At 39.6% G+C, this 22,598-nt stretch overlaps 1 protein-coding gene across 1 annotated transcript in view; it reads left to right on the forward strand.

Moving 5' to 3' along the window:
• Window positions 1–22,598, forward strand: part of LOC110530643 — a 37,439-nt gene that overhangs the window by 6,708 nt on the left and 8,133 nt on the right. Inside the window, exons 3-7 of the mRNA XM_021613860.2 lie at window positions 7,393–7,497; window positions 7,733–7,828; window positions 20,572–20,682; window positions 21,259–21,382; window positions 21,563–22,502. Coding sequence (XP_021469535.2) covers window positions 7,393–7,497; window positions 7,733–7,828; window positions 20,572–20,682; window positions 21,259–21,382; window positions 21,563–22,502 — 1,376 coding nt within the window. The remainder of the gene's footprint in view (window positions 1–7,392; window positions 7,498–7,732; window positions 7,829–20,571; window positions 20,683–21,258; window positions 21,383–21,562; window positions 22,503–22,598) is intronic.

Genomic DNA, 22,598 nt, shown 5'->3' on the forward strand with positions numbered 1-22,598 from the left:
GAGTTGCTGCTAGGCACAGATCTAGGATCAGTGTACCCTACTGAAATGTGGACAATTTATGGAAGGAAAACAGGGCTGTGATGGTCATGGAATTTTGTATGCAGGTTATTTGTCAGCCAAAGGACCTCCATCAACATTATAACCTTTCGAATAGCAAAAAAATGCAATTCCTCTCCTCCGCTCCTGACACTGCATGTGCACCTAGGCGTTGCCTTGGACTCAAATCAGAAAAGTGATGTTCTGTCTTTTACTGTTTAGCCAAACAGTATAACACACCTTGCGAGTTATTTGAGCCTGTATGAGCCTACAGTGCATTCGGAAAGTATTCAGAGTAGTGATGCACCGGTATGACATTTTTGGCTGATACCACTATCCGATATTTTCCTTGCCAAAAAACACTATACCGATATTTACAATTTTAGCGGCCTTTTTAAGCATTCTAGTATAGTTAACACACACATGGACGCAGCGGTTTAAGGCATTGCATCTCAGTGCAAGAGGCGGCACTACAGTCCCTGGTTTGAATCCAGGCTGTATCACATCCGGCCATGATTGGGAGTCCCATAGGGCGGTGCACAATTGGCCCAGCGTCGTCCGGGTTTGGCCGGGGTAGGCCGTCATTGTAAATAAAAATGTGTTCTTAACTGACTTGTCTAGTTAAATGAAAGTTACACACACCATACTGACCAAAATGTTATTTTGTTGTCATTTACATTTGTCCCCATTACCAGTATAACATAATCAAAACCTATTTATTTAACTTACTTGCTGTGCTGTTTCGTTGTTCAGTCATTTCATTCTCAACCAGGATTTCTATGGGACGCCGTTTGGGTATTTGCGTGTCAAAAAATATGCTATTTAACACCATTTGCCATGTCAAATAAGCTTGTTGACAATCAGGACCTGAATATGACTGCACGTCACACAATAATTTAACGCGTTGATACATTTTTTATGTAGTTATTACACATTGATTACACTCACTCGTATTTCATACGTCACAACAATTCATTGATACGTATGCTATGATGCTGGTAAAGTTGTCTCGGGCACCTACAGTCCTGGTCATAAAAAAAGCTAGATAGCTCATGGATGCAAACAATGTTCTTCCCCAAAAACATAGCAAAACGACATCATCTGTTTCAGTAGCTATAGTTAGCTAGCTATAGTTAGCTTCACCGTTAATCAAATATGAACTGTCTTCTAACCCTAATTTAGAAGACAGTTCTTATTTGATTAATGGTGGTCAGACCCATCTATGTGAAGCTAGCCACAATAGTGAACTTTGCGGTTGGCCTTCAAAATAAAAGTATGGCATAATTCTACTATTTGCATCACTGTCAATGATACATTTATTTTGAAGGCAAACCGCAAATTCCTCTATTGTGCCTAATCCTTATTGTGGCTAGCTTCACAACCCATAACCCGTTCCGGTCGATCCTCACTAGCCAGATGAAGCTAGTTCAATTTCATTAGGCAAACAACAAGTGGCAACCTAGCTAATACTTACTCACTAGGATTCCTAAAAATTGCTAAGAATAATGAAAATGACTGCAGTTTCTACTGGTTATTGTTTTCAAATCAAATCAAAGTTTATTTGTCACGTGCGCCCAATACAACAGGTAGACCTTACAGTGAAATGCTTTCTTACAGGCTCTAACCAATAGTGCGTAAAAAAGGTATGTGTGTGTGTGTGTAGGTAAGTAAAGAAATTAAACAACAGTAAAAATAGATTTGAAAATAAGAGTAGCAAGGCAATATACAGACACCGGTTAGTCAGGCTGATTGAGGTAGTATGTACATGTAGGTATGGTTAAAGTGACTTTGCAAATATGATGAACAGAGAGTAGGAGTAGCGTAAAAGGAGGGGTTGGCGGGAGGTGGGACACAATGCAGATAGCCCAGTTAGCCAATGTGTGGGAGCACTGGTTGGTCGGGCCAATTGCGGTAGTATGTACATGGATGTATGGTTAAAGTGACTATGCATATAAGATAAACAGAGAGTAGCAGCAGCATAAAAGGGGTTTGGGGGGCACAAAAGGGGTTGGGGGGGCACACAATGCAAATAGTCCAGGTAACCATTCAGAAGTCTTATGGCTTGGGGGTAAAAACTGTTGAGAAGCCTTTTTGTCCTAGACTTGGCACTCCAGTACCGCTTGCCATGTGGTAGTAGAGAGAACAGTCTATGACTGGGGTGGCTGGTTTCTTTGACAATGTTTAGGGCCTTCCTCTGACACCGCCTGGTGTAGAGGTCCTGGATGGCAGGCAGCTTTGCCCCAGTGATGTATTGGGCCGTACGCACTAAAGTGCGTTGCGATCGGAGGCAGAGCAATTGCTGTACCAGGCAGTGATGCAACCGGTCAGGATGCTCTCGATGTTGCAGCTGTAGAACCTTTTGGGGATCTCAGGACCCATGCAAAATCTTTTTAGTTTCCTGAGGGGGAATAGGCTTTGTCATGCCCTCTCCACGACTGTATTGGTGTGTTTGGACCATTCTAGTTTGTTGTTGATGTGGACACCAAGGGATTTGAAGCTCTCAACCTGCTCCACTACAGCCCTGTCGATGAGAATGGGGACGTGCTCTGTGGTCCTTTTCCTGTAGTCCACAATCATCTCCTTAGTCTTGGTTACATTGAGGGATATGTTGTTATTCTGGCACCACCCGGCCAGGACTCTGACCTCCTCCCTATTGGCTGTCTTGTCATTGTCGGTGATCAGGCCTACCACTGTTGTGTCGTCTGCAAAGTTAATGATGGTGTTGGACTCGTGCCTGGCCTTGCAGTCGTGGGTGAACAGGGAGTACAGGAGGGGACTTAAGCATGCACCCCTGGGGAGCTCCAGTTTTGAGGATCAGTGTGACAGATGTGTTGCTACCTACCCTCACCACCTGGAAGTCCAGGGTCCAGTTGCAGAGGGAGGTGTTTAGTCCCAGGTTCCTTAGCTTAGTGATGAGCTTTGAGGGTACTATGGTGTTGAACGCTGAGCTGTAGTCAATGAATAGCATTCTCACATAGGTGTTCCTTTTGTCCAGGTGGGAAAGAGCAGTGTGGAGTGCAATAGAGATTGCATCATCTGTGGATCTGTTTGGGCGGTATGCAATTGGAGTGGGTCTAGGGTTTCTGGGATGATGGTGTTGATGTGAGCCATGACCAGCCTTTCAAAGCACTTCATGGCTACGGACGTGAGTGCTACTCGTCTGTAGTCGTTTAGGCAGGTTGCCTTTGTGTTCTTAAGCACAGGGACTATGATGGTCTGCTTGAAGCATGTTGGTATTCAATCAGGGACATGTTGAAAATGTCAGTGAAGACACCTGCCTGTTGGTCAGCACATGCCCGGAGCACACGTCCTGGTTTTATTGGCCCTAGCTGGGTACCAAACTAAAGCTAGCTACCCCAGACGTTGCAGTCGAACAAATTATGCTTTATTACCAATGCGCTATTGTAAACACATAGTTCATGGCTGGTGTTTGCTTGTTTGCAGACTTTTTTGTACAGCTTTGACAGTGCTACTGTATTTTTTTTTGATACGCAAAGACCCAAATGGTGTTCTATAGTATGAAAGTGGTGACGCTAATAGCAGTGACGCTATTACTGTGTAACTCCAGTAGGGCAACATCTGAAAAAAAGCGCACTTGGTCATGTGTGCCGGTGCTCAACCAGTCGGCGAAAACCAATATCACCCACAACAGAGAATGGTTGATTGTAAAGGGAAATGAATTCCGTTATCTTGGCTTTAATGGATTTCGCTTTTGAGTTGTCTCGCTGAAATTTTGTTACTCTTTCAAATGACTGCTCGACTTGTTGACTGCTCGATGCACACAGCAGACATTTTGGGCTAGGTTAGGAATGCTGTGTTGCACGTATAGCACAAAATTTAACTTGGCATCATTACATCATGTTCTTACGTTATATAGGTGTGCACGTCAGCTTTGACATCGGTTAGGTATATCAGTGTTGAACTAGACATCGGCCGAGGCAGATGTTGGAATTTTTAGCTAATATTGTCTGTTTCTGATATGTTCACCGATATATCGTGCATCCCTAATTCAGACCCATTCCCTTTTCAACACTTTGGTACGTTACAGCCTTATTCCTGAAATGATTAAATAAATACAAATTCTCATCAATCTACACACAATACCCCATAATGACAAAATTAAAATGGGTGTTTAGATATTTTTGCAATTAAAAAATAAATAGATACCTTATTTACATAAGTATTCAGATCCTTTACTCTGAGACTCGGAAGAGGTTTGGAACCACCAAGACTTCCTAGAGCTGGCCGCCCGGCCAAACTGAGCAATCAGGGGAGAAGGGCCTTAGTCAGGGAGGTGACCAAGAACACGATGGTCACTCTGACATAGCTCCAGAGTTCCTCTGTGGAGATGGGAGAACCTTCCAGAAGGACAACCATCTCTGCAGCACTCCACCAATCAGGCCTTTATGGTAAATTGACCAGGCGGAAGCCACTCCTCAGTAAAAGGCACATGACAGCCTGCTTGGAGTTTGCCAAAAGGCACCTAAAGGACTCTCAGATCATGATCAAGGACTCTCAAAACAAGATTCTCTGGTCTGATGAAACCAAGTTTGAGCTCTTTGATCTTAATTCCAAGCGTCATATCTGAAGGACACCTGGCACCATCCCTATGGTGAAGCATGGTGGTGGCAGCATCATGCTGTGGGGATGTTTTTCAGCGGCAGGGACTGGAAGACTAATCAGAATTGAGGGAAAGATGAACGGAGCAAAGTACAGAGAGATCGTTGATGAAAACCTTCTCCAGAGCGCTCAGGGTCTCAAACTGGGGCAAAGGTTCACCTTCCAACAGGACAACGACCTTAAGCACACAGCCAAGACAATGCAGGAATGGCTTCGGGACAAGTCTCAGAATGTCTTGAGTGGCCCAGACTTGAAGCCGATTTAACATCTTTGGAGGGACCTGAAAATAGCTGTGCCGCAACGCTCCCCATCCATCTTGACAGACCTTGAGAGGATCTGCAGAGAAGAATGGTACAACAAATTACTGAGTAAAGGGTCGGAATACTTATGTAAATGTAATGTTTCTATTTTTATTTTTAATTAAAAAAAATGTAAAAACAGTTTTTGCTTCGTCATTATGGGGTATTGTGTGTAGATTGATGAGGAATACAAACAGTTTAATCCATTTTAGTATATGGCTGTAACGTAACAAAATGTGAAAAAAGTCAAGGGGTCTGAATATTTTCTGAATGCACTGTATGTCTGTGGTTGGTGGACAGTTCTTATTAGGTTGTTGTTTGCATCTCCCAGCAGTGCCCAGGAAATAGTTCAATTCAATTGTTAGAAGTTATCAATACCAGTTTTGCAACCGAAACCGTTTACCATTTACTCTAGTAACCAAACAGAGCAAACGGAACGAAACTGTGAGGGACCTACCTGAATTTGTCCAATAGAAACTTGTTTTCGTGGCAAACCATTTTACGTTTGGAGTAAATGTTTTCCGTTGAAAATGTTTTGCTACAGACATGAGTACGTGTATTTCATGATACTCATTTGCTACAACAAGGATCAACAAAGTTGTAAAGAGTCCATGTTACCACAGAAACAGACTCATTCTATATCTCATCTAAATGCCTGGCTATTTTCACTCAGTCAGCTGTTTTTTGTTAACATTTACAATTTAGCAGTGGTGGAAAATGTACTCAATTCTCATACTTGAGTAAAAGTAAAGATGCCTTAATAGAAAATTACTCAAATAAAAGTGAAAGTCACCCAGTAAAATACTACTTGAGTAAAAGTCTAAAACTATTTGGTTTGAAATATAGTTAATTATCAAATGTAAATGTAGTTGATAAAATATACTTCAGTATCAAAAGTAAATTAAGCAAACCAGATGGCACAATTGTCTTGTATTTTTTTAAATTTACAGATAGTCAGGGTCACACTCAGACAATTTAAAAACAAATAATTTGTGTTTAGTGAGTCCGCCAGATTAGAGGCAGTAGGGATGACCAGGGATGTTCTTTTGAATTGGACCATTTTCTGTCCTGCTAAGCATTCAAAATGTAACAAGTACTTTTGGGTGTCAGGGAATGGAGTCGAAGGTACATTATTTTCTTTAGAGATGTAGTGGAGTAAAAGTTGTCAAATATAATTAGTTAAGTATAGATACCCCAAAAAACAACTTAAGTACTTTACACCACTGGATTTTAGTCATTTGGCAGACACTCTTATCCATAGCGACTTACGGGAGAAATTAGGGTTAAGTGCCTTGCTCAAGGTAGGGCTGGGCGATATGGACAATATATCATATCACGTTATTTAAACAATGTTTTATGGTATGATGGTATTTGACGATATTTTATATTTTTTTTATAATAAAAGTAGTGAGTAGTGCATAACCCTAGGGTGGCAACACAGACCCATTGAAATGTCTATTCTGATTGTTTTATACTGTTCAATTCAACCCAAAAATAATTTCAGCATTTTCATAAATTTCTGCATTTCCATTTGAGAAAACTAACTATAAACTATAAAAAGTAAACTATAAAAATGGACGTTACACATGGCGTATCACATTTAACAAGCCAAACAACATTCAAATACCGTTATAGAAGGTAAAGTAAAAACCCAAACCAGTCTGTGCATCAATACCGGTATATATGGTATACCACCCAGCCCAAGCTCCAGGGCACATCGACAGATTTTTCATCTGGTCAGCTAGGGGATTCAAACCAGCAACCTTTCTGTTACAAAAACCCTCAGATAAAAACCCACCTTATGGGACAGCGGGGACTGTGAAAAGGCATACACATGCTAACACACGCACTATACACACACATACACATGGATTGTATATATGTGGTAGTAGAGTAGCCTGAGGCCACACAATTAATGTGTTGTGAAAAGTGTTATGTCATATTTTTTTATTGTATATAACTTCCTTAATGTTGCTGGACCACAGGAAGAGCAGCTAATGGGGATCCTTAATAAATAAAAAATACTGGCCCCCCACTCTTAACCAGTAGGCTTTCTGCCCTATCTGTACCACAACACTAAATTCTAAAACTGGCTATTTTTGTGTCCTCTCGTCTTTCCTTATATCGGCTGTTAGATGTGAACCATGTTTACTTTTATTTTACTATATTTAGGTCAAGTTTGTCCACTTCAAAATGAAGTTGATAAAAAAAATGTTTTTTAATTTGAATTAAAACGCTTATGATAGTTATTTTATTTACATTACGGCCTTCATCCATAATAGTCGGTTACACGATTATACAATTACTGTGCCAGCCCTAGGAAAATGCGAGATTTACATTAGATAAGTGCAACCTCGTCCTACTTAAACATTGAACTCAACAATCACACATACACACACCTGCTGCCATTTTTGATCAATTCTCATTTGATTGACAGCTGGTTCTGGAGTTGTGTCGCTGTGATGATGAGCTGTGTCGCCCTGATACTGTCCAGCCACACCTGAACAGGATAAGGAGCTGTGTCTCCAATCAGAAGGGAGAGGTGAGGACTGCTCGGAGAAGGAACCTTGATTCTAATAGCTCTGTTGGTAGTAGTGTGGTCCTTGAAACATGATATTTGTAATGTGGGTTTTATTCCCACATTTGCCTCAAAAGATTATGTATGTAAGTCAGTATGTATATTTACTAAATGTCTATATTCAGTAGATCAACAGTGTATAGGAAGTCTTGTTAGCCTATGGTTAGTTTTACTTACTCACTGTGCATTATTGCTGCAGGTTTCAGATCCAAAGGTGGAAGCATCAGAGGCCAGCTTCATGAAGCTGATTGAAACCCTACTGGAGCAGCCAGAGGAGAGGGAACTCTTCTTTCAGGTCAGTGTCATAACATGAGAAAAGGGACATGATTGCATTTCACTGCTTCCGTGTCCAACCTGGTGCGAGAATCATAGTGAGTGAGCTGTTCATTTCAACGGAACCCGTTTTTTAGCCATAGATTGCAAACCAACAACTGTATTTCCAGGCTTATCTTATTCACTATTTCTGTATGTATGTACAGTGCCTTCGGAAAGTATTCATACCCCTTGACCTATTCCACATTTTTTTATAGCCTGAATTCAAAATGTATTAAATAGTTGTTTTTTTCCTCACCCATCTACACACAATGCCCCATAATGACAAAGTGAAAACATGTTTTTAGAAATGTTTGTACATTTATTGAAAATGTATTGAAAATTAAACTACATACATATCTCATTTACATAAGTATTCATAACCCCTGAGTCAATACTTTGTAGAAGCACCTTTGGCATTGATTATAGCTGTGAGTGTTTCTGGATAAATCTCTACCCAGTGGGCATAAAATGTAATAAAGACACATTTTACTGGTTGAAATCTGGTCTGGACTTCATAACCAGATCACAACCAGATTAAGACGTCTTCTACATTACGTCTTTTTGACGTCATGAAAAATATTTATGACAGTCTCTATGGTCCTATAGCTATCAGAGATTGTACCTACTTTAGAGAATATCCGATACTAGAAATGCTTTTGCTTTTACTATAGGCTATGTTTTTCGTAGTTGCAGTCCACCCAATTGAAAAGTGCACATTAACTTCCTTAACATGTGTTCTAGGCAACCAGCATGTAAGACAATGCACAATATGACAGGATACCCTTAAAAAATGGCACTGCTGTTAAAATGCAGTAAAACTGCAGAACAATGAAATAATGGTTGTTTAATTAATGATATCTGGTAGCTTGCTGTGTGTGTTGGCTGTCTAATGGTAATCTTTTGTCTGTGTTAACTAATTGTACTGTTTATTGTGCTGCACATGTTCTTCTGTTCCACTGAATGCTGTTTTGATGTTCTATTATGACTAACAAATAACATGTAGGCCTAGTCTTTTATTTCAGTATCCTGCTACAATCCTCCAGGATTTACAAAACCCTATTTTTATCACCTTTTTTTTCAATCAATAATTTGTACAAAATGATTGCACCTGAATTTGACCCAGATAATATGACTAATATTTTTCCTTAAAGCTTTTAAACAATTAACATAATGTGTGCTGTAATTGCATTTCAATTTCAGTAGCTAAATTAGGAGGTAGGGATATCAGTTCCAGCTAAAACTTGGATTGGAATCTGTGCTTCAAGCACAGCAATAGATCTCATCGCAGCCTACTCGAGCGCATAGGTCAACATTCCATGTTAGTTGGGACAGCTCGCCCAATAGGCTACACAACAACACAGTTGGAAAACGACAACAGTTTCTTGAAATTTAAACAAAACTAAAAGATTTGCCTGCTGTGGTAGTCCCTGTTTTCCTGCAATCTTTTTTTACTTTTGTAATTGAAGCAGTGGTTTGTTGGGGAGAAGAACGTCAAGGAAAGATTTGCTAGCTAGCTATATTGGCTGGCTAATTTTAGCTAACTAGCTGTCTAACGTTAGCTCTCTGGCTAATCTCCATGGACATGGTAAGTTTTAATTTTACCTTTTGTAGGCGTTGGGTCTAGCTAGCTAACATTTTGATATATGTTTAGTTAATGAAAGTAAATGTGTGTGTTCTCTGCGTGTGTGCGTGAGAGATGATGATCATGTCAACATTGTCATGCTAGCTATGAGTGTGTGTTCTGGGAGAGAGAGGGGGAAGAGATGATGATTATGACCACAATACCTTAAATAAAAGATGGTCAACATTGTGAGAGACAGATGGTGCATGAATACACATATAGTAAACATGTATTATGTGTGAGACGGTAAGCTAGCCTAATTCTTGAAACGTGTACCCCCAATATGGATGTTTAGACTTTCTTGATTAATCAGAGATAGTTTTGTCTATATTTAATTTGACAATATGATACATTTTGCCCGTCCCTGCTCCTCCTCAACACTCATTCTAAGATTACACCTCTCAACTGCCTTTTTCAATTATTGGTTCTCTTTTTTTGCAGGAAACTCTAGCTTGGATGGAAGGTTGGAGGAGGAAAAAATGGGAATGAGTGTAGAAGTTATCCAGTCTGCGGACTAAGAAATGCAAATAGGCAGCAAAACATAGATGGAGAGAGAGAGCCTGTCTGCCGGAAGGCTGAGGTGCAACATTGTCAATGCACTTGCTAGGCTATGTCTAACTTCGTGAAGACCTTGGGTAATGGCTAATCATGATTTGTCTTTACAGTTCCTGAAACATGTCAATGACCTGATGCATGGCCTCTACAGCAGTGCCTGGCCACCCACTCAATTACCAGTGACCTACCTATTCTGCCACATCCCAGGTAAAGGAGAGAGCAGAACCACTCCTCCTTAAATCAATAGTAATTGACAGTAAGTTGTTTGCAAAATGTTTGTTTCTTCGGTTTGATACTCTGATCTTCAGTGTGTATTGATTCCTACCAACCAACTTTGTAAAGGTTAGGTTTGTACTAGCAATGCTGATGATCATTAACTTTTTTCATTGCATCAGGTGTCACTGAGACTGGATTTCCCAAGAGACATGCTATTCAGCTGCCTATTCAGCTGCCCGATCTTACACTCTTAGAAAAAAGGGTGCTATCTAGAACCTTAAAGGCTTCAATCGGCTGTCCCCATATGAGAACCCTTTGAAGAACCCTTTTTGGTTCCAAGTAAACCCCTTTGGTTCCAGGTAGATGTATTTTGGGTTTCATGTAGAACCCTTTCCATAGTGTTATACATGGAACCCAAAGGGGTTCTACATGGAACCAAAAAGGGTTATCCTATGGGGACAGCCGAAGAACCCTTTTGGAACCCTTTTTTTCCTCTGAGTGTTGTGTAAGTAGATACAATTGAAGTAGCAATAATATACATTTGTAAAGCAAATCGAATCCTATTTTAACTCACCTTTTTTTCAGGTGCACAACCCATGAGTCCTAATTCAACACAAACTCACACGTGTGCAGTTGCAGAGAAGAGGAAGAGATTTGGAATTACACCCATTTCTAACAATATTTGTTGTAAGAATGATATGACACACACGACATATTGGTTTCTATTGCCTCCTACACGTACTTACATTGTTGTATTTAGCTTTCTTTGTTTAAGACTAGCAAGCTGTCCTCAATTGGGGGAACCTCTGTCCGGAACAATGTCCACAGGATTTTGGAGCGCTGTGTTATATAAGAAGTTGTTTGAATATTACAACATGAATTCAGATTAAGCAAAACTTTACTATTTAGAGATTAGTTAAAAATTGTAATTATCCAACTACTGTCTAATTTTGATATCCTCTTTCTTAAAAATGTTTCAGATTGTTGACCAATTAATTAATGTCTCACTTCAATATGAAGGGACAGAAGAGCAAACATGCCTTTGCCTTACTTATAGTAGATTCTGACTGTTTTACTGTGCATTACTGTTCTGTCGTGTCCTGCATGCCCACATTATGCCAATCATTCATTTATTTTCTTCTCTTTCTATGCATACAGTAAGTGTCCGAAAACTCAAGAGGTTATTGTGTTGCAGGCCCTCTGGAAAGTCTTAAAATATGCCCGTGACCACCCTGGTGGAGGAGGAGGCAAAGTATGTACAATACCAGTCAAAAGTTTGGACACACCTACTCATTCAACGGTTTTTATTTATTTGTACTATTGTCTACATTGTAGAATAGTAGTGAAGACATCAAAACAATGAAATAACACATATGGAATCATATAGTAACCAAAAAAGTGTTAAGCAAATCAAAGTATATTTAATATTTTAGATTCTTCAAAGTAGCCACCCTTTGCCTTGATGACAGCTTTACATGCACTTGGCATTCTCTCAACTAGCTTAATCTGGAATGATTTTCCAACAGTTTGTCTACATTGTAGAATAGTAGTAAAGACATCAAAACTATGAAATATTCTGAGCAGTTGTTGGCTGCTTTTTCTTCATTCTGCGGTCCAACTCATCCCAAATGGTCTCAATTGGGTTGAGGTTGGATGATTTGTGGAGGCCAGGTCATCTGATGCAGATCTCACTTCACTTTCCTTCTTGGTCAAATCGCCCTTAGACAGCCTGGAGGTGTGTTGAGTCATTGTCTTGTTATTCTTCCACTAAGCGCAAACCAGATGGAATGGCGTATCGCTGCAGAATGCTGTGGTAGCCATGCTGGTTAAGTGTGCCTTGAATTCTAAATAAATCATTGACAGTGTCACCAGCAAAGCACCCCCACACCATCGCACTTCCTCCGTGCTTCACAGTGGGAACCACACATGCGGAGATCATCCGTTCACCTACTCTGTGTATCACAAAGACAGGTTGGAACCAAAAATCTCACATTTGGACTCTTCAGACCAAAGGACAGGTTTCACCTGTCTAATGTCCTTTGCTCATGTTTCTTGGCCCAATCAAGTCTCTTCTTCTTATTGGTGTCCTTTAGTAGTGGTTTCTTTGCAGCAATTTGACAATGAAGGCCTGATTCATGTCTCCTCTGAACAGTTCATGTTGAGATGTGTCTGTTACTTGAACTCTGAAGCATTTATTTGGGCCGCAATTCCTGGGGCTGGTAACTCTAATGAACTTATCCTCTGCAGCAGAGGTAACTCTGGGTCTTCCTTTCCTGTGGCGGTCCTCGTGAGAGCCAGTGTTCATCATAGAGCTTGATGGTTTTTGCGACTGCGCTTGAAGAAACTTTCAAAGTTCTTGACATTTTCCAATTTAACTGACCTTCATGTCTTAAAGTAATGATGGACTGTCATTTCTCTTTGCTTATTTGAGCTGTTCTTGCCATAATATGGACTTGGTCTTTTACCATGTCACAACACAACTGATTGGCTCAAACACGTTAAGAATGAAAGAAATTCAACAAATTAACTTTTAACAAGACACACCTGTTATTTGAAATGCATTCTGGTGACTACCTCATGAACCTGGTTGAGAGAATGCCAAGAGTGTGCAAAGCTGTCAAGGCAAAGGGTCACTACTTTGAAGAATCTCAAATATATATTTTGATTTGTTTTAACACTTTTTTGTTTACTACATGATTCCATATGTTTTATTTCGTAGTTTTGATGTCTTCACTATTATTCTACAACGTAGAAAATAGTACAAATAAGGAAAGGCCTGGAATGAGTCCCAAAATGACAGGTACTGTATATGAGCAAGTTGCTATAACTGTCACAACATTTTTCAACTAGTACCAAGGAAATACTTTTAGCCAGCTGAGTCCACAAAGTTTCTTCAGTGATATCCTTTTCTAGTTTGCTTTTAAAATCTCATTATTGAATAGTATGTAATGTGCTGATTGTCTTTACTGCAGATCTGACCCATCACATGACTCTTCAAGAGGGCCATTAGGCTCCAGATCGCCTTCTGTGTTCAGAGCTCCTTGATGAGGATCTACCCCATCACACCGCTCTGATTAATCATTAATCAAATAAAACAATGGGCCTTTATATACTCTGTCCCAGTCTTTCTATGCATCTAATGTCTGAGTGAATTATGAAACAATTACTGTAAATTATGATGTAGATTTGTTTTGCCATTGCTTGATCTATTTTAAATGTAAGAATATGTTGCAGATTAAATGTAATTGGTGACTATGGAACAAATATAAATGTAATCAGCAATGTTTTCAATATCAAACTTTATCCTCTGCAATACATTTTACAGTACACTCTTAGCACCTTTTTTTTCTATCTAGAACCTAAAAAGGTTATTCACCAGTTCCCATAGGAGAACCCTTTGAAGAACCCTTTTTGGTTTCAGGTGAACCCTTTTTTGGTTCTATGTAGGACCCTTTCCACAGGGGGTTCTACATGAAAACAAAAAGGGTTCTACGTGGAACCAAAAAGGCTTCTCCCTAGAACCAAAAAGGGTTCTCCTATGGGGACAGCTGAATAACTATTCTTTTTCTAAGAGTGTATGTAATAAACTGTAATCATAACCTGGTAATGACCACCTGACGAGGTCTTAACTATGACCACCAGTAGGCTACATCATATAGCAGCACATAATAGTGGTCAGAATTATGACCAACTGGTCGTATGGTGGTCAGAAAAATACATAATATTCTGGTCAGTAAAAAGACATAAAACAAAACGTCCTATTTCAACCGTTTTGCGACCAGAATAATACGTCATAAGACATCTTTTCAACCAGGTTTTGCCCACTGGTTAAGAGCTTTCCACACCTGGATTGTGCAACATTTTTTCATAAAAAAACATTCTTCGAGCTCTGTCAAATTGGTCGTTGATCATTGATTGACAAACATTTTCAGATCTTGCCATAGATTTTCAAGTAGATTTAAGTCCAAATTATCACACAACATTCACTGTATTCTTGTTAAGCAACTCCAGTGTAGATTTATGTTTTAGGTTATTATCCTGCTGAAAGGTGAATTAATCTCTTAGTGTCTGGTGGAAAGCAGACTGAACCAGGTTTTCCTCTAGGATTTTGCATGTGCTTATCTCCATTCCGTTTCTTTTTTATTCTGAAAAACTCCACAGTCCTTAACGTTTACAAGCATACCCATAACACCACCTATGCTTGAAAATTAATGGTACCATTAATGCTAGTTAGTGCTAGTTTGACTACCATCTTTGAGAAGCATTTGATAGCCTTCAATAATGGCTGTAATAAAGAATGCGGGCACACGGGAGACCGGGGTTCAATTCCCCGATGAAGAGGAAGGAGTAGGCTGTCCTTGTAAATAAGAATTTGTTTTTAACTGATTCAATATGTGCTATTTCGTAGTTGTGATGTCTTCACTATTATTCTACAATGTAGAAAATAGTAAAAATAAAGAAAAACCCTGGAATGAGTAGGTGTGTCCAAACTTTTGACTGGTACTTGCTTAATTAATTTGCTCTATATTATGGTGTTTCTATTCCAAGAAAAATGAAAACCCTCTGGGTTTCCGTTATGGCGCTGTACAACGTGACGGTCGGGAGTACAGTACTGGGCCATTTAGCTAAAGAATCTCTGTGTCGTGTGGGCAGGGCACACGGGAGACTGGGGTTCAATTCCCCGACGTGGAGGAAGGAGTAGGCTGTCCTTTGTAAATAAGAATTTGTTCTTAACTGACTTGCCTAGTTAAATAAAGGTTACACTAAGAGCATAACATTTCCACACCCTAATTTTCTAATTCTAGTCTAACCAATACCCAAACTGAGATTAAGTGAAAATAAAAATCTCATTTTATTTATCAAGACCATGCTTGTTTCAGAGTAGCGTGAAACGGTGCTAAATCCTATTGCTTCTAACTTCAACATGCTCTTTAATTAAATAAGACCTACACCACGTTTAACAGCACATTACTCAACACTAGTGAGAATCATGTCGCCTACAGTACAGTGCCTTGCGAAAGTATTCGGCCCCCTTGAACTTTGCGACCTTTTGCCACATTTCAGGCTTCAAACATAAAGATGTAAAACTGTATTTTTTTGTGAAGAATCAACAAGTGGGACACAATCATGAAGTGGAACGACATTTATTGGGTATTTCAAACTTTTTTAACAAATCAAAAACTGAAAAATTGGGCGTGCAAAATTATTCAGCCCCCTTAAGTTAATACTTTGTAGCGCCACCTTTTGCTGCGATTACAGCTGTAAGTCGCTTGGGGTATGTCTCTATCAGTTTTTCACATCGAGAGACTAACATTTTTTCCCATTCCTCCTTGCAAAACAGCTCGAGCTCAGTTAGGTTGGATGGAGAGCATTTGTGAACAGCAGTTTTCAGTTCTTTCCACAGATTTGCGATTGGATTCAGGTCTGGACTTTGACTTGGCCATTCCAACACCTGGATATGTTTATTTTTGAACCATTCCATTGTAGATTTTGCTTTATGTTTTGGATCATTGTCTTGTTGGAAGACAAATCTCCGTCCCAGTCTCAGGTCTTTTGCAGACTCCATCAGGTTTTCTTCCAGAATGGTCCTGTATTTGGCTCCATCCATCTTCCCATCAATTTTAACCATCTTCCCTGTCCCTGCTGAAGAAAAGCAGGCCCAAACCATGATGCTGCCACCACCATGTTTGACAGTGGGGATGGTGTGTTCAGCTGTGTTGCTTTTACGCCAAACATAACGTTTTGCATTGTTGCCAAAAAGTTCAATTTTGGTTTCATCTGACCGGAGCACCTTCTTCCACATGTTTGGTGTGTCTCCCAGGTGGCTTGTGGCAAACTTTAAACGACACTTTTTATGGATATCTTTAAGAAATGGCTTTCTTCTTGCCACTCTTCCATAAAGGCCAGATTTGTGCAATATACGACTGATTGTTGTCCTATGGACAGAGTCTCCCACCTCAGCTGTAGATCTCTGCAGTTCAACCAGAGTGATCATGGGCCTCTTGGCTGCATCTCTGATCAGTCTTCTCCTTGTATGAGCTGAAAGTTTAGAGGGACGGCCAGGTCTTGGTAGATTTGCAGTGGTCTGATACTCCTTCCATTTCAATATTATCGCTTGCACAGTGCTCCTTGGGATGTTTAAAGCTTGAGAAATCGTTTTGTATCCAAATCCGGCTTTAAACTTCTTCACAACAGTATCTCGGACCTGCCTGGTGTGTTCCTTGTTCTTCATGATGCTCTCTGCGCTTTTGACGGGCCCCTGAGACTATCACAGTGCAGGTGCATTTATACAGAGACTTGATTACACACAGGTGGATTGTATTTATCATCATTAGTCATTTAGGTCAACATTGGATCATTCAGAGATCCTCACTGAACTTCTGGAGAGAGTTTGCTGCACTGAAAGTAAAGGGGCTGAATAATTTTGCACGCCCAATTTTTCAGTTTTTGATTTGTTAAAAAAGTTTGAATTATCCAATAAACGTCGTTCCACTTCATGATTGTGTCCCACTTGTTGTTGATTCTTCACAAAAAAATACAGTTTTATATCTTTATGTTTGAAGCCTGAAATGTGGCAAAAGGTCGCAAAGTTCAAGGGGGCCGAATACTTTCGCAAGGCACTGTATGTCTAAAAACGTGACGTGACTCTCCGCCAATAATTACATATAGAGGATTGGAGGATTCTAAATTAAAACAAAAGCTTGTGCTACATATACGGCTACTCAGTGGATATTCTGAAAGTAGTTTGAGGGTCGTAGGTCATAAGACTAAGGAGCGGTTGAAATTTGAATCTATCATAAATTCTCTTAAAATCTCATGAGATGCAAATGTACAAACAAAAAACGTCCAATGTGTAGGCCCACTGAGTGTACATTATGAACCTTGTTGGAGGTGTGTGGGTCACATGACCAAGACACTATTGAATTTCACAAATTTAAAATAAATAATAAAAAATCGTGTGAGATGTATACCAACAAAAAGCTAGAACCAGTTTTGATCGTTTTAGGAGTAATGGTTAAAGAGCTATTGAAATTTGAAAAATGTGATGTGTCACTATGTTGAAGGATTCTAAATTAAAACCAAAAGCCACCTCGTGGGTCTCCCAGTGGCGGCTGGCACAGGTATCGAACCTACATCTGTAGCAACGCATTTTGCACTGCAAGAGCCCCCATCCAAAAAGTATCAAAATACAGAAAGGTGTTGGTAAAGATATATTGTCCTGCTAATAGCCCGTAATGTGCTATTATAATACTGTACATGGTGTCCAGGTCAGGATAACCAAAACATTTCTTTATTAAAGACTATCAGAAAGAATGTTGGTACTTATTTATTTTGATCCAAAGCCTTGAATGAGTGAGTCACTCAGCTTTATGTAGGTGCCGGCTAAATGACTTGATAATATATAACGATATTTTGGACGTTATTTTTTTTCTAAAAAAAACAAAACAGAGCAATTGTAATCTGAATAAATCCCAAAATAATATTTGTAAAGGCCAAAACATTTATTTTTGTTTTTAGAGGGAGAGAAACACTGGGCCAATTGTGCGTGCCCATAAAGGCCAAAATATAGCCACAACGTGACTGTGTGTTTGAAAGAGTATTTTCCAGTAAGCAACCATTTGTTTACCTTCAATAGACAGCTTTGTTCCAGTATTTCTGTAATTCACTGATATTTATTCCCATAGTAATTCATTATGGATCCAAAGCTAAATAAACATCAGCATTTTGAAAGAGTATTTTTATCATTATTTTATTAACGAAAGCATAAAGATGTTGATGAAGAAATACTGTACAGCTGTTTTGAGTTAGAAATGTAACACTTCAGAGTACTTAAGCATCAAATACATTGCAGGTAGGGGGATGTTCACAACTACAGTAGCCGGGCTATAAAGAGTCTATTTTCCTGATAATCGGACTACAAGTGTTTGAAAACCTGTTTTCAAAATGTCACCAGCTGTTCATCACTACTGAAAGTAAAAACACAGCATCTTGTTTACATCTTGTTTACATTCTTTATTGTAACCACAATGTCACAAATAATTTGTATCTACCTTTCCAATTACTTTTAGAGTTTGGGATTATTTTGATTAATATTATGGTGTTTCTATTCCAAGAAAAATTAAAAACCCTCTGGGTTTCCGTAAGGATGGACTGGAAAATATGGAGCTGTACAACGTGACGGTCGGGAGGACAGTACTGGGCTATTTAGCTAAAGAATCCAGTGTCCTGCGGAGACCGCCGTTCAATTCCCCGACAGGGAGGAAGGAGTAGGCTGTCATTTGTAATTCATAATTTGTTCTTAACTGACTTGCCCAGTAAAATAAAGGTTACACTAAGAGCATAACATTTCTACACCCTAATTTTCCAATTATTGTCTAACCAATACCGAAACGGAGATTCAGTGAAAATAAAAATCCCATTGATATATCAAGACCAGTCCCCATGCTTGTCTCAGAGCCGCACGAAACTGTGCTAAAATAGTTGTAGGCTATTGCTTTTAACTTCAATATGCTCTTTAAATCAATAAGACCTACACCACTTTTAACAGCACATTACTCAACACTAGTGAGACTCATGTCGGCTACTGTAGGCCTACAGTATATTGAAAAACATAACATGACTCTCCGCCAATAAGTACATAAGGAGGATATTTCTGTAATTCAGTGATATTTATTCCCATAGTAATTCGTTATGGATCCATAACTAAATAAACATCGGCATTTGGAAAAGGTATTTTTATACAATTTTTTTTAATGAAAGCATAAAGATGCCATTGTTAGTTACATTGTTTTAGTTTGAACGTGCAGACTGGCACTAAGAACAGAACAATGGGAACGTTTCCCTAGTCAGCACCATTATTAGTGCAATGCCCCTTAAATATTTTGGATATGATTTTGTTTTCAAATAACGTAAAAGAGCGAGAAAAAGGCCATTTTTTAACATGGGATGAGACATTGTTACTAATTTACATTTTTTATTGTAACCATAAAGCCAGTTTGTTATTAAGAGTGATTTATTTATGTTTGTAGAGGGAGAAAAACCCTAAACGTACAGTCATCTCATGGGTCTCCCAGTCGAGGCCGGCATAGGTATTGAACCAGCATCTGTAGCAACACGGCTTGCACTTCTATGCAGTGTCTTAGACCGTTGCACTACTCAGGCGCTGTACAACATGACTGGTCGGGAGTGGCCTACAGTACTACAGTAAGAGCAAAATAATCCCTAAAAAATAAAATATTAAAAACCTTAGTGTAACAACAGTTTTAATAAGTAATACTGAAGTCATGCACAATTATCAGTTTCTATTTAGGTTCATGTCAGAGACACAGTAGGACCCAAAAACATAATCAGTGCTCTAACTCCCCCTTGCGCTGGTCTGGAGCAATGAAGTGGTGGCGCTGGGTACCGTACTAAACCACAAATTACCTCTAAATCCCACGGCATAAGCTCACAACTTTTAAAGGTGGAACCACTGTACTTTAGTGCCTTGTTACAACAGGATGCATGTTTTGAATATTTTGTATTCTATACAGGCTTCCTTCTTTTCACTCTGGTTAGTATTAGTATTAGTACTAGGTTAGTATTGTGGAGTAACTACAATGTTGTTGATCCATCCTCAGTTATCTCTTATCACAGCCATTAAAGTCTGTAACTGTTTTAACGTCACTATTGGCCTCATGGTGAAATCCCTGGGTGTTTCCTTCCTCTCCAGCAACTTAGTTAGGAAGGACACCTGTATCTTTGTAGTGACTGAGTGTATTAATACACCATCCAAAGTGTAATTAATAACTTCACCATTCTCAAAGGGATATTCAGTGTTTGCTTTTTATTTTTACCCATCTACCAATAGGTGCCATCTTTGTGAGGCATTGGAAAACCTCCCTGGTCTTTGAATCTATATTTGAAATTCACTGGTCGACTGAGGGGCTTTACAGATAATTGTATGTGTGTGGTACAGAGATGAGGTAGTCATAATAAAATAATGTTAAACACTATTACTGCACACAGAGTGAGTCCAGGCAACTTATTATGTGACTTGTTATGCACATTTTTACTCATTTAGGCTTGCCCTAACAATGGGGTTGACTACTTATTGATGCAAGACATTTAAGCTTTTAATTTTTAAGTCATATCTACAAATAAATAAAAAGTTCCACTTTGGCATTATGAGGTATTATTATGTGTAGGCCAGTGACAATTTTTTTCTCAATTTAATCCATTTAAAGTTCATCCTGTAACACAACAAAATGTGGGGAAAGTAATGGGGTGTGAGTACTTTCTGAAGGCACTGTATGTACTTTTTACTGTCATCTGCTTGTCCTGTCTATCAGAATGTTTTTCCAGAGGAGTATGGCCCCAAGTATGACTCAACACTGCAGATTCTTGTGTGGGAGTTCCTGTCCAGGCTGGAGAAACTGATTCCTGCTCCAAACCTTAAGCAGGTATTATTGTACTTTACATCATCTGAGGTATGAATTAGGGATGGCCATTTGAAAGAATGTCCATGTTCGAGTACTCTCATATTATAATTATTTTAGTTCTCTAGTACTCTCATGTCAATGTGAAACGGGGCTGAATGCAAAATAAAGTTTACGTTATGCTGTCGGTTGCTGTAATTTCTGCTTGTTCTGATAAGGAAATGTAACACATTTTCACTGCACTTGACACACTCCACAAACAATTGAAACTTCTTAGAGTTTGTAATTTTGTCCGCGCTTATACATTTAACCTGTTTAATAGTATAATTTGTAAATGTTTTGTATTTGTATTTTATTATTAGCAATCAAATACACTCCTTGGATTAGTACTCGTGCCCATCCCTAGTATGAATTCGGCTCTCAAGTAAGAATGTGTCCCAAAGTGCCTCTCATTCTAAACAAAACCTTGAAACACCATTTTGTTATGGAATAGGTTAGGTAGGTTAGGTCTTATATGCATGATTAGACACTACCACTTCAGCAATATTAGCAGGCTAGTTAATTGGTTTTGTAACAATTGTTAATTTCTCCATCTCTTAGACTGCGTCTTGGCTCAGCCTTGCCCCTGCTCTCTTAGAGGAGTGTGTGCAGTCTGTGGCTCACCCTGAGCCATTACAGGCACTCCTCCATCACCATAAAAATGGACATCACTTAGACACCAATGGTAGGTGGGGTGCAGGATTTGGAAACCATTTACTTGCCTGTTTGCCTGCATTTATTTTCTTTGTTAAAAAAAAACACTTCTGTCCTAATATTTCAATATTTTCCGGTAGAACTTAGGAAATGCTGGAAATGTAGTTAAGATATTCCTGATGTTAACCTGTGACGGTCTCTCCTTTTCTAGCTCTAAGGTCCACTGGTGGTGACTACATCCTCTCTTCACTGTCTTTCCCTTCCTCTGTGAAGGAAGAAATTGCCTCTTGCCAAGCAGGCCCAGAGAGACAGTCCTATCCCACCATAAAGGGATATCAAACCCCTTTCCCATCTGATGAACCAGAGATGAGCTGGGACTGCAGAATGGCAGATCGTAAGGTCTGGACTGTAAAGCCACCAGCCCGTTCTGCTTCTGTGGAGGTCGAGGTCAAGACTATAGAGGACGCCACTGAGATAACCGTTAAACGCAAGACAATCAACAAAGAGTTGATAAAAGAAACCAGGAGAGATAAAGCTGTTCTCTGCCCTCAGACTCGCAGTGGGCTGAAAACCAGCCGCTTGACTGCTTCCTGTCTGCGCCGTCATCCCGTACTGCGGTTGAACAGGCTTGACATTCGCAATATGCCGTTACCCAAGTCCTTGCTAACACTGATTCTAAGGAGAGGGAGACTGCAGGCTGAGACAAGACGCCCAGGACCGAAAGGAATTGACAGAAAAAAAAAACGGAGAAGAGGTCGTGGTATTACAAATGAGAAGATTAAATCACACACACTTGATATAAGCGATATGCCGCTACCCAAGTCCCCGCTAACACTGACCCTAAAGAGAGGGGTACTGCTGGATGATCCGACGAGTTCCCAAGTACAGAAAAAAAGAGGTAGAAAAAAAGGAGAGAAAATAGGACCTGGTATCACAAGATTAAAGATTGAGAAGATTGGAGCACACACACTTGACATAAGCGATGTGCCATTAGCCAAGCCCTCTCTAAAACTGGTTATAAGGAGAGGGAAACTGCAGGCTGAAGCAACAGGTTCTCAAGGGAAAAAAACAAGGGGCAGAAAGAAAAAATGGAGAAGACGATGTGGTGTCAAAAAGGAGGGTGTGAAAAGAGAGCGGTCACCTGAAACTGAGTGAGTGTCCACTGTGGAACAGAGGTATTCAAATCCAGGCCTCAAGGTCTGCAGTGCTGCTGGTTTTCTTTTCTCCCAGGTTGTAAATGTATTTAT

The sequence above is a fragment of the Oncorhynchus mykiss genome, chromosome 8 (genome assembly GCF_013265735.2).
Source record: "Oncorhynchus mykiss isolate Arlee chromosome 8, USDA_OmykA_1.1, whole genome shotgun sequence".
Lineage (NCBI taxonomy): Eukaryota > Metazoa > Chordata > Actinopteri > Salmoniformes > Salmonidae > Oncorhynchus > Oncorhynchus mykiss.